Source organism: Myotis davidii, unplaced genomic scaffold (assembly GCF_000327345.1).
Source record: "Myotis davidii unplaced genomic scaffold, ASM32734v1 scaffold18, whole genome shotgun sequence".
Taxonomy (NCBI): Eukaryota; Metazoa; Chordata; class Mammalia; order Chiroptera; family Vespertilionidae; genus Myotis; species Myotis davidii.
This window is the reverse complement of record NW_006292696.1, coordinates 4,595,470-4,613,576: the sequence shown is the minus strand read 5'-3', so window position 1 is coordinate 4,613,576 and position 18,107 is coordinate 4,595,470. Positions and strand designations below refer to the sequence as shown.

Here is an 18,107-nt window from a genome sequence, read left to right as displayed (position 1 = left end):
GTCTTTGGGGCGTCACAAGTTATACATGGCTATTAACTGTGCAGGGGTCAGTGCCCCTAACCCCTGCGTTGTTCAGGGGTCAGCTGTATAAGTACTTGGAGAAATGGAAGGCAGCTATGCTCACCACTATACCACCAACGCAACCTAGTACTTGGAGAAATGTATCAAGCTATACATTTATGACTTGTGCACTTTTTATATATGTGCTATATATAGGTCAATGAAACTGTTAAGTTGTTGCAAGGAAAATACACCCATCAGGCACAGGGGGGCAGGAATGTCACTCTGGGCAGAAGGAAGAGCACAGAAAAAGTCTCAGAAGTGGGAAGTGGAAAACAATCCAGCCTGCACCACTGGTGTTACAGTTTTTTGTGTAAACAAACTACCCCAAAACTTCGGGCTTAAAGACAATGACATCTATTTGCTTGTAACTGTGACTTGGCAATCTGGGCTGGGCTCAGCTAGATAGCACTGCTAGTCTCATCTAAGCTCACTCATGTGGTTGGAGTCATTGAGACGGATGCACTGGATGGTCTAGGATGGCCTGTGCTATTTACCCTTTTTGCCTGCTCTAGGAAAATGGATCTGGGCCCTTTACAAATCTGTTTGTGTTTTTTTGCCAGCTGGCAGGATGCTCCGTTTTGTCCATTGAGGGAGCTGGAGAGACATTAAAGGAAGAAAGGGTTTTTGCTTCCTGGTTTCAGTGGGCTGGCTCACTAGGAGTAAAGAGAGCTCTAAAGAAATAGCAGATCCATGCCTCACTCAAGGTTGGTGCTGTCTGTGCCTTTCTCTCCATATGTTCCCAGCAGGACAGGCTCAGTTTTTGTGGGGTTTTTTTTTTTTGCATGGCAGCGGAGTTCCAAAAGGGTGATGCTGAAAATGCAAGGCCTCTTGAGGCCAAGGCTTAGATGTCCCATAATATCACTTCAACTGATATCTATTAACCAAAGTAAGCCATAGGGCAAGCCCAGATTCAAAAGGAGGAAAAATGGACTCTATCTCATGACTGGAGGGATGGCAAAGTCACACTGCAAATGGGCATGGGTACAGGGATGGGAGGAACTGTTAACGGCCATCACTGCAAACCATCCACCACAGACCCACAGCATCAGAACGGCAGGATACTATTTGAGAGTAGATTCCTTGACTCTACTCCCAGAGCTTGCTAAATCCAAATGTCTGGGGTGGGATCTGGGAATCTAAAACTTGAACATTTCTCCTCTTCCAACCTCCGCCCAGCTGATTCATATGCATTAAAACTTGAGAACTATCTTCACTCTGGAGATATCTTTCTATTGCCTTCTGGCTTTCATTATTTCTGCTGAGCACCTGTCAGTGTTATTATTGCTCCTTTAAGATTTTCCCCTTATCTTTGGATTTCAGCAGTTACACCATAGTAGGCCCTAGTTCAGGTTTCTCTTTATTTCTTCTGCTTGGGTTTCAAAGTGATTCTTAAATCTGTGGCTTAATGTCTTTCACCAACTTTGGGAAATTGTTGACCACCATCAAATATTGCTTCATTTCTCTTCAATTCTTTTCTCTTTCTTCTTCCCCCTTCCCCTTACTATCCCTATGTCCCTCCTTCTTCCTCCTCCCTCTTCTCCCTCTTCTTCTTTCTCTTCCTCTTCTTCTTCTCCTCCCCTTTCTCCTTCTTCTCCCTCATCCTTTCCTCTTCCTCTCCATTACTACGCCCCACCTTGGACTTAAATGATAAATATTTAGATTTTCACATGTTCCCCATGATTCTTTTCTGTGTTATATGTGCTGTAGTCTGGGTACTTCCTACTGACCTGTCTTTCAGTTCACTAATTTTATCTTTAGCTGTGCTAATATACGGTACTATATCCATCTATTGAGTTCTTAATTTCAGTTATCGTATTTCAGTGCCGCAACCAGTGGTATCTCACCATCTTTTTCTCCCTTGAGGCGGGAGGCTCTACTCCTGGAGGATTATGGTTCTCCCTATGCAGAATACCCATCCTAAATCCTGTTGATAATCTCTCAGCCATGAAGGCAAGGGTGGGGGTAGCCCTTACTTCTTAGGAGTCTTCAGGACCCCACGCCTGCTTCCCTCCTGCTGAGGCCTTCCTGAGACCTGGTAATCTGGAGCGGATGGAGAATCCCTAGCTCTGATGTCAAGGCAGCAGGGCTAAAAACCTCCAAATCTTTCTCTCCCACTAGTTCCCACACAAGTCCATATAGCAGAGCAGATCAGAGCACAAAATCCAGAGAAAGATAGACTTGGTTTCAAGTCCTAGCTCCACCACTTCCTAGTACTGGGTTTTGGCCAAATCTCTTAATTTCCCTGACTCAGTTTTCCTCATCTGTATAATGGAGTTGATAACAGTGCCTAATTACAGAACTGTTGGAAAGATTAAATGAGGCACAACAAATGGTAACTCTTACTTTTCCTCATGTTATTTCCCCTCTGGAATATACAAGTCAGAAGGAAATAGTACAGCTAGAACTAGAACCTGAGTCTTCTGACTCTCCCTCACTCCACCTTTGTTCACATCATCCCTAAAATTATTCGTGCTTTGGGATTAAGACAGTGCTTCCCAACTTTTCCCATTACAGTACATGATTTGATACCCTTTGGTTTAAACTAATGAGATTGTTTGAAGCTTGAAGGTCACTGTCCCATCAGAGCTGGGGGCTGTGGCTACCCCAGGCTCCACCTGGCCACTTGATACCTGAGGGCTCTAGATCTCGACACACTTGTAACTTGTCACTGTCCTCCAGCTGGGGACCTTTGGGTTAAGGTGTTGACAACCTCTGGTAAGAGCCAGCACTGCACTACCCAGAGTGATACATTAACCCATTGTTGGTAAATCAGTCTCAGGCCAGTTATTTAGTCTCCTAGTGGAATCCAGAGAGCAGAGCCCAGAACACGAAAATTGGGAAGAAAATCTGACATTCACTGCAGTCCAGGCTGTGCCTCAAAGTCATGTGATCTTGGGCAAGTCATTCCCCTTTTCTGGGATTTACTTTTCTGTCTGAAGCAGAGAGGAGTTAGACTAAAGGAAAGATACCCATGGTCCCTTCTGGCTCTGACATTCTAGAATCCGGGATTCTATGAATTCCCCATTGCTTGGCCGTAACCTGTTCCTGGTGACCTGATTCCCGCCTCTGGTTCATAAAATGTAGCAAATGGTAGATTCCTCCCACCCCACCCCCAGCCCCCACAGTACAGGTCCTCCCAGCTCTCTCCACTGGCTGATCTCTGAAAATAACCCCATGCCATGTGCTTGCCCCCTTCCTCTGCATGGCCAGCTTCTCCAGGCCGCTCCATCAGACTCTGAGAGAGGAGCATGCCTAGTTTCCGAATCATCCTCTTCCCACAGCTCCCGGGGCTGGCGCTCCTGTTTGCACTTGTGCAGAAGACAAGGGAGACTCGAGCAACAGGAGCGTGGCAGCCTCTCTGGAGGAGGAGGGAGGGAGGCTGGAGGCAGATGCCTGGAGTCTGGGTTGCCATGCTCTAGTGCACAAATTTTTGTGCATTGGGTCTCTAGTCATTACATAGAAGGGTACGGTCTTTTTTTTGTTTAGTTTTATTCATTTCAAACGGGCCACGGCTGCTCTAGAGGCTGGACTTGGACTTGTGAGCAGTGATGAGACACCACGGGCTGTGAAGCAGAAGAAGGACATGGTCTGAATTTAGTCAGAAAGACTTTGGGCTCCATGGACTCGGACTGGAGCACACAGCGAGCTAGAGCTCGGGGGCTGGTAGAGAAATGCAGGCCGGACAGATGACAGGGCGGTAGGGGCACCAAAGAGGAGGATTTAGGAGGTCAACGGGCAGATTGGGTGACTGACCAACGGGCTGTTCAACCACAGTCTGACTGGGTCACTGGAATGAACGACTGGGATTGTCCTGTTGTGGTATCACAGGCCCGTCTGGTTTGTTGGTGTGGGTAGGAAGACTGCGGAGAACTAGAAAGGGTCTCAGGCAAGGAGACAAATACATTAAAATCCCTTCAACAGTTCTGTATACTGCTTATGACTTCCTCTTATTTGGTCCTCTCAACACCCGTGTATTATTATCTCTGTTTAGGGGATGAGAAACTCGAGGTAGTGGCAAAACTAGGACCTTGAATTCAGGCCTCCCTGACTTGTGGGCCCACACTGGGCCTTAGAAGGCTGCTTCCCTGAATGGTTGGCAGGCAGAGGTAGTGGGATGTTCCCTTCCCTCCTCCACAGCCCCACCCCAGCCACCAAAGGGCAGTGTGCCTCTAGCACAGAGATTTCAACTGGCGTGCGGCAAGAATTTTTAACACATGCAATACCTGACTAGTCAGGGGCACTGACTTCTTAGATTGTCAAATTAAAAAAACGACAACAACCAACACAACAATAGCCATCCAGTATGAATGAATCAAAATGATACCTTTTCTTTTTGTCAGATCGGCAAGAAAACCAGTATGTTTTTTGGCGTGCTGCAGAATTTCAGTAATTAGTTTATGTCCAACAAGGTTGAAGATCGCTGCTCTCTGACACCTTCACTACTCCCCACCTCGGCTTTGCTTTGTGTTATACCAAGAGGTGGGTGGGGGCAAAGGGAAGGTTTTTGACATTGAGGCACAAATGGGTGAGCCCTTTTTTACAAAGGGATCTTATATAAATTATGAAGATGAACTCATAAAGAAAAGAACCTGCTCCGGCTGAAGCAGAGGCAGTAGACTCAGAGGTATCTGCTTCAAGAGGTATTTCACTTGCCCCCAACGTGTCACACCTTCATGACACTTCCAGAATCCCCTGGGTTCCATGGCCCACAGTTTGCAAACCTCTGGACTAGCAGACTCCTGCTTGAACATCTTAGAGTGAGGAACTCTCAGCCTGCTCTGCGGATAGGATTCAGGGACTTGGATGGAAAAAATTCTCTCTCTTTTTTCACTAGCTTTTAACTCAAGTTAAATACTATGTTCCATAATGAATGTAGGCAGTGGCCACAGTAATATTGAGGTCCTATGACTCTGTCACCCAGAGAAATCACCAATATTTTCATATCATATTAGTCATTGTAGTTCTCTCAAAATATCATCTATGCTCCTCATTACTTTAAAATTACAAGTTATTTTACCTGCTGCCAGATCTCTTTTCAAATGTATTAATAAAGAAGGTATATATTAGTCTATCATCAACATTTTTAAAAAATCTTGAGCCCTGGACAATTTTCTCAGTGGTTAGAGCATAGGTCCTTGGACCAAAGGGTCACGGGTTCAATTTCCAGTCAAGGGCATGTACCTTGGTTGCAGATTTGACCCCTAGTCCAGTCAGGGCAAGAGTGGAAGGCAACCAATCGCAGTGTCTATCTCACATAGATGTTTCTCTCTTCCCCTCCATCCTCCTTCTTACTCTGTTTAAAAGTCAATGGAAAAAATATATTCCTTGGGTGAGGATTAAAAAAAATTTTTTTTTAATCTTTAACTGTATTTTGATGTGATTGGCTTCCTTTGTAGTCCTATATATTTTATTTTATGCATTTAAAAATATACTCAGAAGGGGTCCACTGGCTTCACCAGATTGCTAGAGTCCATGACATCAATAAGGTTAAGATCCCCTGTTCTAGGACTTCTCTTTCAGAACAGAGGGGGCTGGGAGCTTGCTGAAACCTGCCTAAAAGAGGGTATGTAGGGCCTAGGATCCCTGGGGCCCCATGCTCCGATGTGCACTCCCTGCCTGAGGAAAATGAGACAGGAAACTGGGGCAGGAGCAAAGGGATTCTAAGAAGTGGAGCAGAAGCCAACAGGCTAGGCTGGCAGGGCTCAGCCTACTGGGGCACAACAGAATTCCTTAGCCCAAGCCCAGCCAGGCTTCTTAGGGGAGCCAGGACTCCTGGGTCCTGGTCTTGCTTCTGTCATTTCTCTTCCCATTCTCAGTTTCCTCCTCTGGGCTAATAGAGTGAAGCACCAGTGGCTTCAAGGTCAAGAGAGGCCCTGCTTCTGGATCTTACTCTGCCTTGCCTTGCTGAGTGACTTTGGACGAGTCATCTCCCAATCCCAGACCATTTTTCATTTCTGTATAATTTTTGGCATGAGTACTGTTACAATTCCTTGCCATGCCCCTGGTAGACATTGATGATAGAGCTCAGCGTATGATCATTCCATGCCCTTTGTAGCTTCAGAAGCCTTTTAAACACTCTACCAATTGATTGGAATTGCAAATAAAGTGAAATGTATTTGCTATTATTGAACTAACTGATCTACATCTAAGGCACCATCTGCATTTCCGTCTCTACAATTCCAGGGCTCTAAAGATCTGATCTCAGAAACCCAATTAAGAGACTAGGTAGATGGGAAGACCTATAAAACATGGCTATTTCTGAGTCATATGCTTGCATGTAGATGTATGCATGAGCATGTTTATATGTGTGTAACAGAGAAAGAGAACATTCTAAGCTAGGCTGTAGATTTTCTCTCTTGCACCTACAGCAAAAATGAGGTCAGACTAGGACCCTCAGATGCTGAAACCTCAATCAGCATCCTGGAAGAGATGAACAGAGGCACATGGAAGTTAGACTCTGATCAAAGTGTTGGGAATGGGCTTTACCCCAGGCCCAACCTGTCCCCAAGCGTTTTGTGTCACAAGGAACATCAGACATGCAGTGCAGTGGAATGATGGTGACAGAGTGAGGGTCTGCCATTTAAGAGATAGCACTGGCCAACTCCTAGTGTCATTCACACAGACTCTGATCACACACAGCCAGGTGGCCAAGATGAGGACGTGCTGGAGACTGTGGCTTCTCCCCCAAGCAGCCCAGAAAGTCTCTAGGGAAGCTATTTCAGAGTGCTAACTACTCCGGGTTACAGCTAAAGCCAGGAAAGGTGCCAACACACCCAAAGTCACAGACAGTGTAAGCCAGTGTTAGGACCAGGGTCCAGGTCTCCACAGGCCCTCAGGGCCAGGCTGGTATAAACAGAAAGCGGGCTGGGTAGGAAATAGTAGGGAATGATGGGGACTGTGGCAAACTAGAGGTTACACGTCCCATTTAAAGGCAACAGCTTATAATCAGTTCAAGTTGATTGTTGGCACATGAGCCGGGCCCACACCTTCCTTCTGGTTTTTAAAGAGAAGTCAGAATCTAGATTTTTATATTAAAAATTCCATTTTCAAATGTCAAAATTTTAAATGTCAGCATCTAAATTTTTAAACTGTTAAAACACTATGTAGGCCAAAGAGAACGTATCTGGAGACTTTAGCATTTGTCTTGATTTGCAACTTCTGGTGGGATTGGTAAGAGCCCAGGCCCTGGATTTAGACATAAAGATCTGAATCCCATTTCAGCCACTTGTTAACTGAGCAATCTTATTCAAGATTTGTAGTCTCTCTAAGCCTCAGTGCTCCCATATGGAAAATGGGAATAATATAATGGGCTACTGTGATGATTCAATGAAGTCATGAATTTACAACACTTAGCACAATCATTAGCCCATAGTAGGTTCTCAATAAATCTAGTTCCTCCACCAAACAGCCTCTAAGCTTCATGGTGGTTGGAGGAATAATCCATAGTCCATCCATCTCCAACTTATTTTTCTCTAAGCTGTGGGTCCTCCATGTCCATGGAACGCAGACACCCAATGTCCTCAAACATGCTCTCACACACCTTGCCACACCCTTGGGAGACTTTTGAGATGCCAAGGCTGGTTACCAAGGAAAGATGTTTAAGAGGCTCCCCTAGGGAACAGCTGCAACCTTCTAGTGCTGGTAGAAGAGAGGCCTCCCCCAGAGAAGAGGGCTGGATAACATGGCCTCCCGGGGGTCTTTACAGAATTAGAATTTTTCAACTTTAATTTTGTTAGCCCCTGTGCACATGCACACACACACACACACAATGTGCCCAAAGCCCTGGGCAAGAATGGATGCCTCTTCTGTTCCTGGGAAACTTCTTTTTTCTTTTTTTAAAAAAATATATTTTATTGATTTTTTACAGAGAGGAAGGGAGAGGGATAGAGAGTTAGAAACATCGATGAGAGAAAAACATCAATCAGCTGCCTCCTGCACACCTCTTACTGGGGATGTGCCTGCAACCAAGGTACATGCCCTTGATCGGAATAGAACCTGGGACCCTTCAGTCCACAGGCTGATGCTCTATCCACTGAGCCAAACCAGTCAGGGCTCTGGGAAACTTCTGTTCTAATTCTTATTCCATTTCATTTTCCCACAGCCCCACAGGGTGGGAAGGGGGCTCACTGCCACAGTCCTGGAAACCAGTGTTCCCTGAAATTGATGTGCTCATCAGGGAGCTGCTGGGGAGGAAAAAAACGGGGGGTGAGGGTGCTGGAGGAGTTCAAATGACTGAATGAAAGGTGCTGGGTACCTCGACTGGCCCTGGGAAGCAAAGAGCATCAGCTTCATGTACTTGGGGAACAGCACTGATTCCCAAGCACTTACTCATCCAACATCGCCCTGGAGCCTCCTGTTGCCCCCGATGGTGGCAGGGTGTGAGGGGCCCCATTTTACACAGGGAGAGGAAACTGACCCAGGTGTCTTGCTCTGAATCGGTTTATCCAGCCCACTCTGGTCTCCAAGATCTGGGAATCTTTAGCGGAACGTGCAGGTGGGTTCTGAGTTCCTGTCCTACACTTAACAACTTAACAACAAGGGCTACCAGGCAGCCAGCACTTTTGACATTTCCCCCACCCGCCATCCCACTGCAGAATTTGGAAGAGATTGAAACAGAAAAGTGACTTACACCCCAGGTGACCAGTCGGTCTGACTCTAAAATGCCTGCTTTAAGCATCTATTACACTGCCTCATGCATCAGGGCCGCATTCCAGGCCTGGGTTTCAGTTCAAGGAATCATTAGGAAATACCACTACTCAGGGAGCTGTTTCCCCTGCTTTCTGTTTACATGAGTCTACATTTCAAAACGTCCCAAGAAATGGTATTTCAAAAAGTAAAACAATTTACTAAGCAGCCATGATTCCATCAGAATAATTCTTTATCATGGAGGTCACATTTACCATCCATTACTCTGTTTCATCGATTCTAAAATGCATGTTTGTGAATTTAAAACAGTTTTGAATCTGGATGTATCAAAATCTGTAGAATCTAAGCTTCCATGAAATACACCATTTTATTTGGCCCTAAGAATAATTTTGGTAGGAAAGCATTGTCAAAATTACACCACCCCTCTTCCACAGCTGGGAAAACTGAGGGTCAAAGAGGTTAGGCAGCCCTAACCAGTTTGGCTCAGTGGATAGAGCGTTGGACTGCGGACTGAAGGGTCCCAGGTTCGATTCCGGTCAAGGGCATGTACCTTGGTTTCAGGCACATCCCCAGTGGGGGGGTGGGGGGTGCAGGAAGCAGCTGATTGATGTTTCTCTCTCTAATTGATGTTTCTAACTCTCTATCCTTCTTCTTTCCTCTCTGGAAAAAATCAGTAAAAAATATGTTAAAAAAAAAAGAGGTTAGGCAACTTGCCTGAGGTCAAGTCCCGTATCCTGATTCCCAGCACAAGCTGTGTCCACCATATACTCCTGGCTTCCAGGCCCTGCACTCACGCATACCTATTCCCATCACCTCTGGCCGCCACCCTCCAGCAGAGGCCTGAGGGAGACAGCAGATCCCCCACCCAGGTCCCAGCCTCAGTCAGAGGTGGGAGGAATCCTGTGTAGGGACTCCTGGGAGCAGTCCAGCCCCACATAGAAAGTTTTCAGGTCAAAGGCTTCCACTTTCAAGAATACATCTCATGTGTGAGGCAGCATTGTAGAGACCAAACCTGGGTTTGGGGGGTGAAGGAAGTATTTCTGTCCAGTGGCCCCATAAACCATGCAAGCTAGATGTAGGGTTCCCCGACCTAGAGTCCCCATAATCTGGAAATTGCCCACAAGTGCTCTATTTCTCATATTTCTAAAGGCCAAATGAAAACCAAATATTGACTCTAGATAAGATCTCACATACGGACTAAACCACCACATTTCTTTGCTTTTGGTTAAACTTACATCAGCTCTGTAGTATTACCATGGTTTGCTCCTGATGACCAGAAACCACTGATTGGCTATCCTAAGGCTCCAATTAACATACAAGGGGGAAAACCAATTAATGACTAATTACATAACAGGTACAGCTTGGCAGTCAAAAATCTTTCAGAATCAGGGGGTGTGACAAGGGAAAATAATAAAAGGGAAAGCTGACGTGGAAGTTTGGGGAACACGAGGCTGAGAGCTGGAGTGACACAGCAGGGCTGGAACCAGCACCCAGAGTGTCTGCCCCCGCCCCCTCCGGGAGAGGATCTGCCCACCGCACCCTGCTATGCTGAGGTTCAAGAAGCCAGAGCATCAAGACTCACCAGGGCTGCTGAGGGGGCCAGGACCTGGAAGCGTCTTCTCCCTGGCACCTGTGGGCTCCTTCCTGGCGGGCAGCTGCCAAGGCCACGTTGTCTTTCCTCCCTGGGTGTCTGCCAGGGCAGCTAGGCCTGAGGCCTCCTGGAGGGGCAGCTCTGGGTGAGGTGAAGGCCGCTCTGAGCAAGCACCCGCTCATGCCCGGGGTGACTAGGCCCCTGGGGTCACAGTGTGGCCATGGAGGGCTGAGTTACCGAAGCTTGCACAGCTGCCTCCTGGCATCCAGGGAGCTCTCTAGGTTGCATGGCTGGTTTTCTTGCCAGCTGCTGGGTGCCTTTAAGAGAATGATCGCAGTTCATTGGCTGAGCCAAGCTCCCCCTACCTCTTTACCTGAGCAGGTGAGAGCAGCTAGGCTAGGGGGAGGCCAGGGACTCAGGTGAGTAAACAAACCATGGCAACCTGCTGGCTCTCCCCTCCTCCATGCCAGGTCCTGAGCTTCCTTCCTCACCCCCACCTACAGGGACAATCTGGGAGTAAAGAAAAGGCAAAACATTCTGCACAGTGCCTAAGGCTGTTCAGTTCACAAAGCTTCACTATCTCACAGGAACTCTAGACCAGAGTTATCAGTATACCTTTTCTTCGGGATGGAGAAACTGTGTGCTTTTTACCAAAAAAATTTTTTTATAGATATCAGAGGAAAGGAGAGGGAGAGAGAGATAGACACATCAATGATGAGAGAGAATCATTGATTGGCTGCCTTCTGCATGCCCGACACTGGGAATTGAGCCCGAAACCTGGGCATGTGCCCTGACCAGGAATCGAATCATGACCTCCTGGTTCATGGGGCGATGCTCAACCACTGAGCCACATTGGCCAGGCATCCCTGGAGGCGTGAAACGGCTTATCCAGTTCACACAGCTCTAGGAAGGAAGGTGGGCAGAGTAGGATGGTGTGAGGATCCGAAACCGAGTCTCCTGCTTTTGACTTCCCAAAGAGTGCTACTGGACCACACCACCTTCCTCTCTGTGAAGCCTTTGGCTGTCACTCATGACTCAGTTTCCACATCTGTAAAGTGGTACAGTCATGCTTATATATGAGTCTACACTCATGGGATCTTGTTGGACTCAGATCAAAAAAGGACTTTGGAGATATCTCATCCATCCATCCTTTGGTTTAGCACAGTGGTTCTCAACCTTCTGGCCCTTTAAATACAGTTCCTCATGTTGTGACCCAACCATAAAATTATTTTCATTGCTACTTCATAACTGTAATGTTGCTACTGTTGTGAATCGTAATGTAAACATCTGATATGCAGGATGGTCTTAGGTGATCCCTGTGAAAGGGTCATTCGACCGCCAAAGAGGTTGCGACCCACAGGTTGAGAACCGCTGGTAGCAGAAATTCTTTCATTCAGCAGGCATTGTTATTCAGCAACTGTTACGTGCCAGGCCTATTTTAGTTCCCAGGGATACATCAGTGAACAAGAAAGTCAAAGACCCTACTCTTACTGAGTTTGCACTCTGGAGAGAGGGGAGATAGACATAAACAAGTAATCAGATTAGATAGGCACCATGAAAAAATGAAATAGGCTGATATGACAAAGTGATCGGGGTGGTGGTGACTATTTTAGATTATGTGGTCTGGGAGGTGATCCTGAAGCTGAGACTTGAATTATGATAAGGAACTAATCATTGGAAGAAGTGGAGCAAGAGTGTTTTAGGTACTGAGAACTGCAAGTGCAAAGGCCCTGGGGCAGGTGTATTGGAAGAACAGAAAGCAAGCTGCTGTGGCTACAGTGTAGTCTAGTCCCTGAACCACTATTTATTTATTTATTTAAATATTTTTATTGATTTTTAGAGAGGAATGGGAGGGGGAGAGAAACATCTATGTGAGAGGGTAATGTTGATCGCCTGCCTCCTGCATGTCCCCTACTGGGAATGCCTACTGGGGATGGAGCCTGCAACCCAGGCAGTCTAACAGGCAATATAACTGGCAACCTCTTGGGTGTGAGATGCTGCCCAATCAACAGAGCCACCCCGTCCAGGGCCCAGCACCCCTTTTTTTAATATATAAGGAAGTGATTCAGAGAGATGAGTTGACTTGCCCAAGATCCCCTCTTGCGAATTTCCCCTTCCTTTTTTTTAAAAATTGAATATATTGGGATGATATTGGTTAATAAAATTCTATATAAGTTTCAGGCGTACAATTCTATAATACATCATCTGTATATTGTATTGTGTGTTCACCACGCCAAGTCTCCTTCCATCACCATTTATCCGCCCTTTACCTTCTTCTGCCGCCCCCCACCCCCTTCCTTTCTTTATCTTCATATTTGAGGGAGGGAGTCCGAAATCTGGAGCTCACTGGCATACCAGCCCAACAACCAGCCCATGAGCCTACAATGCCATAACCTCCTACTTCTCCACTCTGGAGACATGTGTAAACTCACAGAGGGTCAGGGTTTTAAGAGTTTATCACACTGAAGAACAAGATCCCAAACAACAGAATATAGTATTAAAAATCCCAGCAGTGGCCTTAGCCAGTGTAGCTAAGTGGGTTGGGCATCTTCCTGTACGATGAAAGGTTTGATTCCTGGTCAGGGCAGATGCCTGGGTTTTGGGCTCGATCCCTGGTGGGAGGCGTGCTGGAGGCAGTCTATCAATGTTTCTCTTTCTCTCTCTCTCTCCCTTTGTCTCTAAAATAAATAAACTATTTTTTAAAAAATCCCAGCAGTAATGAAAATAAACAAAAACCTCAGTGATCATCTTGAAAGGTATTAGGAAATCAACTTACTATTTTGAAAACTGGCAATAAAGGGAAACAATTGAGCGTTTATTATTTTTCCTGTAAAAACTGTGCCTCAGGCAACCAAATAGTAGATGAGAGGAAGCTGCTCTTTACATAAGCATTCCAACAAATTACATGAGACGGAATGAAGGACTGACTCAGAATATCACCATTTTGACTCGGAATATCACCATTTTGCAACTCCTTATGAAATGGCTGATCTAACCGACAATATTACAGAAGGAGAAAGAATTAGACATAATGGGCCTCTTGATGGAACTAAACACCACCTCCTAGGAAGAAATCATGTCCCACAAATCAAGTGGGAATCGGATCAAGCCTTGAGAGCAGCAGTTGACAAACTTTCTCACTAACAGCCAGGTAATAAATATTTTAAACTTCACAGGCTATCCAGTCTCTGTTGCAACTATTCAACTTGGTGTTGTAGCACCAAAAAAGCAGCCACAGACAGTAGTTAAACAAATGGGTATAGCTGTGTTCCAATAAAATCCTATTGACAAAAAAGGGTGGGGCTGGATTCCGCCCAAGGACCATAGTTTGATCTCGCTACCAATTTACAGGAAATGCAGGGACTGAGGAGCACATGAAATTACATCACAGGGATGAAACAAGCAAAGCCAAACTGGGGGGAAGCCTAACAGGAAAACCAACCTGACTTCTTTAACAAATGAATGGCAAGATTGTAAAAAGAGAGAAAGAGAAGACGCCCAGGGGATAGATTAAAAGACACTTAAGAAATACTGACCAATCACAATGTATGGACTTTTTCAAATCCTAACTCAAATATAAAAAGATAAAGATTATAGGATAATTGGAGAAATGTGACCAAAAATTTGATAATGTTAAGGGATTATTGCTGACAGTTGGAGGTGTTTCATGATGTCCTGGGGTTATGTTTAAAAAGGGGAATTCTTATCTTTTAGAGATATCTGCTAAAATACTTACAGATAAAATGGCATGATATCTGAAATTTCGTTAAAAATAATGGGTGGTGGAATATAAAGGGAACAAAATTGGAAAGGAGTTGATAACTGTGAAGGTGATGATAGGAGCATAGAAGTTCATTATACTATTTTCTCTTCTATTGTGTCAATACTTGAAAGTTTCCACCATGAAAAATTAAAATATTAGACAATTAATAGAATTTTGAAACTATGACAAACTCAAATTTTAAAAAGGAAATGGGGAAAGGGTAGCTGTCATGGCTGATGGGAATGTTAATTCATAAAACAACTTTTGAGAGCAATTTGTGCACACCTCACGTTCCAAAAATTCCATATCTGGATATATACTCAAGAGAAAATTTAGTCCATTAAGAGGCATATAGCCTGGCCAGTGTGGCTCAATGGTTGAGCACTGACCCAGGAACCAAGAAATTGCCAGTTCAATTCCTGGTCAGGGCACATGCCTGGTCAGGGCACATGCCTGCAGGCTCCACCCCCAGTAGGACATGCAGGAGGCAACCTATCAATGATGTTCCTCTCTCATCGATGTTTCTACCTCTCTATCCCTCTTCCTTCCTCTCTCTCTTACCTATATATATAAAAGCCTAAGACACTGTTACGACCAAACTGGAACAACCAGCCGACCAGTCACTATGACATGCACTGACCACCAGGGGGCAGACACTCAACACAGAAGCTTCCCCCTGGTGGTCAGTGCACTCCCACAGTCAACCTCCTGCCGACCCTCCCCCAGCTGGCCAGCCCTCGGATAGGCCTCGGATGCCGGCCAGGCTGAGGGACCTCACCTGTGCACAAATTCATGCACCGGGCCTCTAGTAATCAATAAAAACACTTTTTTTTAAAGAAGCATTTTTTAAAAATAAATTTTTATTGATTTCAGAGAGGAAGGGAGAGGGAGAGATAGAAACATCAATGATGAGAGAGAATCACTGATTGGCTGCCCACTGCATGCCCCCTACTGGGGATTGAGCCCACCACCCAGACATGTGTCCTTAATGAAAAATGAACCCAGAACCCTTCAGTCCACAGGCTGATGCTCTATCCACTGAGCCAAACCAGCTAGGACTAGAAGCATTTTTTAATAGGAACAATTAAAAATACCAAAATGGAGAAATTATAGTACATTGAACTTTGAACCATGGGGGGGATGGGAGGTTGTAAAATGCAGACATTTGGAAAGGGCACTTACATGTGGAGCTAGGAGCTGGGGCTCCATCAGGATAGATTTAGCTCAGCAGATGTCACCTGGTGCCACTCTGGGCCAGGCTCTCTGCTAAATGTTGGGGACCAGAGGTGATGTCCCTCAAGGGGTTCAAAGTCTAGGTATCAGAGCTGGAGGGGGACTAACACATCATCTAGGCCAACATACCCATTTTAGAGATGTGGAAAATGAGGCCCAGAGAAGTTAAATGACTCGCCAAGGCACACATTTGGTTCATGGAGGAACTAAACCAACAGTCGAGCTAGGTTTCTGATGCTAAGAGAATCAGGAGATCTTGGAGCTATACATTCTTAAGTTGAATTCTGGCTCTGTAACTCACTAGCTGTGACCTTGGCCAAGTTTTTAAAGTCTCTTTCCTAAAAAGGACAATAAGCCGAGACCGGTTTGGCTCAGTGGATAGAGCGTCGGCCTGTGGACTGAAAGGTCCCAGGTTCGATTCCGGTCAAGGGCATGTATCTGGGTTGCGGGCACATCCCCAGTAGGAGATGTGCAGGAGGCAGCTGATCGATGTTTCTCTCTCATCGATGTTTCTAACTCTCTATCTCTCTCCCTTCCTCTCTGTAAAAAATCAATAAAATACATTTTTTTAAAAAAAGGACAATAATACCTACTTCATAGGTTGATGTGAGGATTAAATGAAATTTAAGGATTAAATAAAGCCCTAGACCAGTAGTCGGCAAACTGCGGCTTGCGAGCCACGTGCGGCTCTTTGGCCCCTTGAGTGTGGCCACGAAGTTTCAATTGCACTGTACGCGCACGCCCGCACGTGGTATTTTGTGGAAGAGCCACACTCAAGGGGCCGCAGTTTGCTGACCACTGCCCTAGACCATGTGATAGAAAAGGAATAAGACCTCAATGGGTAGATTATTCACTCTTATTATTATTAATGCAGAGTAAAGTCTTTAGCGAAAGGACAAAATGCTACATTCTATGTTGCTCTTAAAATAGTTAACCTCACACTTGTTAGAGCCAGAATGGACAAGGCTCTGTGTGAAGTTGAAAGCTTGTCTCAGGTCAGTTAGCTGCTTTATTTATGTATTTCTTTTTTAAAAATATATTTTTATTGATTTCAGAGAAGAGATAGAAACATCAATGATGAGAGAGAATCATTGGTAAGCTGCCTCCTGCACCTGGCAGCCCTGTAGGGGATCAAGCCCGCAACCCAGGCATGTGCCCTGACCTGGAATTGAACGGGTGACCTTTGGCTCCTGGACTGATGCTCAACCACTGAGCCACACTGGCCGGGCTCAGTTAGCCGCTTTCTATCCCAGCCCTTCCCCAAGCAGGCACGTTTAAGGGACTCCTCGCTACCCTCCCAATCTACTCTGACTGCTCTCTGAGGCCCTTGCTAAGACGTGACAGGGTAGCACAGCTCTGTAATCTAATGCTGCTCTACCAACCTGAGCCTCACTCAGCTCCCTATAAAGTGAGGATAACAGAACCTACCTCATGGGATTGTTGTGAGTTTTAAATGGACTAATGCTTAGCATACAGGATGCCCTCAACATATTGGAGCTATGATGCCGATGATATAAGACACCTGCCCCAGGGTGTCAGCCTCTGGAGGTACAAAAAAGGGTCAACACTCCCCATCCTCAAAGTGCTTCAGTCCAGTGAGGACTCAGTCAGAGGCCACCTCATCCTTCCCATTTCACCCCATGCCGTCACGTTTCAGGCCTGGATCAGGGCCCAGGGGTCCAATGATTCTGGCTGCCTTGTTCTGCAGGGAGGCTGGCTCTGAGGGGCACAGAGCCAAACGCCGTGCGTCTGAAACCACCCACATGCTCACTTCTGCTGGTGAGAACCCCATTCCCAGCCCTGCGGAATTGCCGGGTGTCTCTGGCTGCTGAAGCCAAAGCATCATATGCTCTAATAAAGCCGTCTAGAAAGTTCCCTGTGGAGAGCTGGGCACCACACTCTGGTCTGCGCCCTGGGGGCCAGGCAGCCAGAAATACCACAAAAGGTCTGTCCTTCAAAGCCACGCTCCTGTCGCCAGCACACTAGAGCCATGTGGCCCGGGGAGTGTCATACCTAGTTCTTTCCCTTTACTGGTGCCTTCTTCTGCCAATGAGGCCATTTAACAGGGCCCGGCAGAGCATTCTCAGCAGGCCAGTGATCGTTTGTCCCCATTCTTCCCACGCAGAGAGCAAAAGCCATTGAGGTCAGGAAAATGCACAGTAAGGCCAACGCGAGGCAAGTGGAACCAGTTAAATACAGCAAAAGTGAGTTTACACTTGTTGCTATGGAAAATAATACAGTAACCAATAAATAACAATACAGAATAAGTGCTGTGCTTCACGTCCTCACAACTGCAAACCTACGTTTGCCCTCCCTGTCTACTTGGCTCACCTGTGGAGGCAGCATCGTTGTTCTTTCGTGCAGTGTCAGAGCGGTAGACGGGCAGCTGCTCACAGACTGCAGGCCGCAGGGACAGCTGGTCAGATCGTTTATTTGTTGTGCACAGTGAGTTCTTTGTGGGCAGGGGCTATGCCCCGTTGCCCACTCTGACCAGCACTCAGCACCAAGCCCAGCACCTAGGACTGAGTGCTCACTCCGAACATATCTGTCAAATGAATATAGCTGCTTAGTGCCTGGCCGGCGTGCCTCATTAGGTGAGCCAGGAGGTCATGGTTCCATTCCCAGTCAGGGGACAAGACCAGGGGGTGGGCAGGAGGCAGCCGATCAACGATTCTCTCTCATCATTAATGTTTCTCTTTCTCTCTCCATCTGCCTTTCTCTCTGAAATCAAGAAATACACACACACACACACACACACACACACACACACACACACATATATATATCGCTTAGTTAGACAGGTTTAGGTGC

At 46.2% G+C, this 18,107-nt stretch overlaps 1 protein-coding gene across 1 annotated transcript in view; it reads right to left on the bottom strand.

Moving 5' to 3' along the window:
* LARP1 (La ribonucleoprotein domain family member 1) overlaps window positions 1-18,107 on the bottom strand; it is a 91,068-nt gene that overhangs the window by 70,583 nt on the left and 2,378 nt on the right. Inside the window, 4 exon segments of the mRNA XM_015565661.1 lie at window positions 10,292-10,358; window positions 10,360-10,418; window positions 10,421-10,462; window positions 17,628-17,682. Of these exon segments, the coding sequence (XP_015421147.1) occupies window positions 10,292-10,358; window positions 10,360-10,418; window positions 10,421-10,462; window positions 17,628-17,682 (223 nt within the window).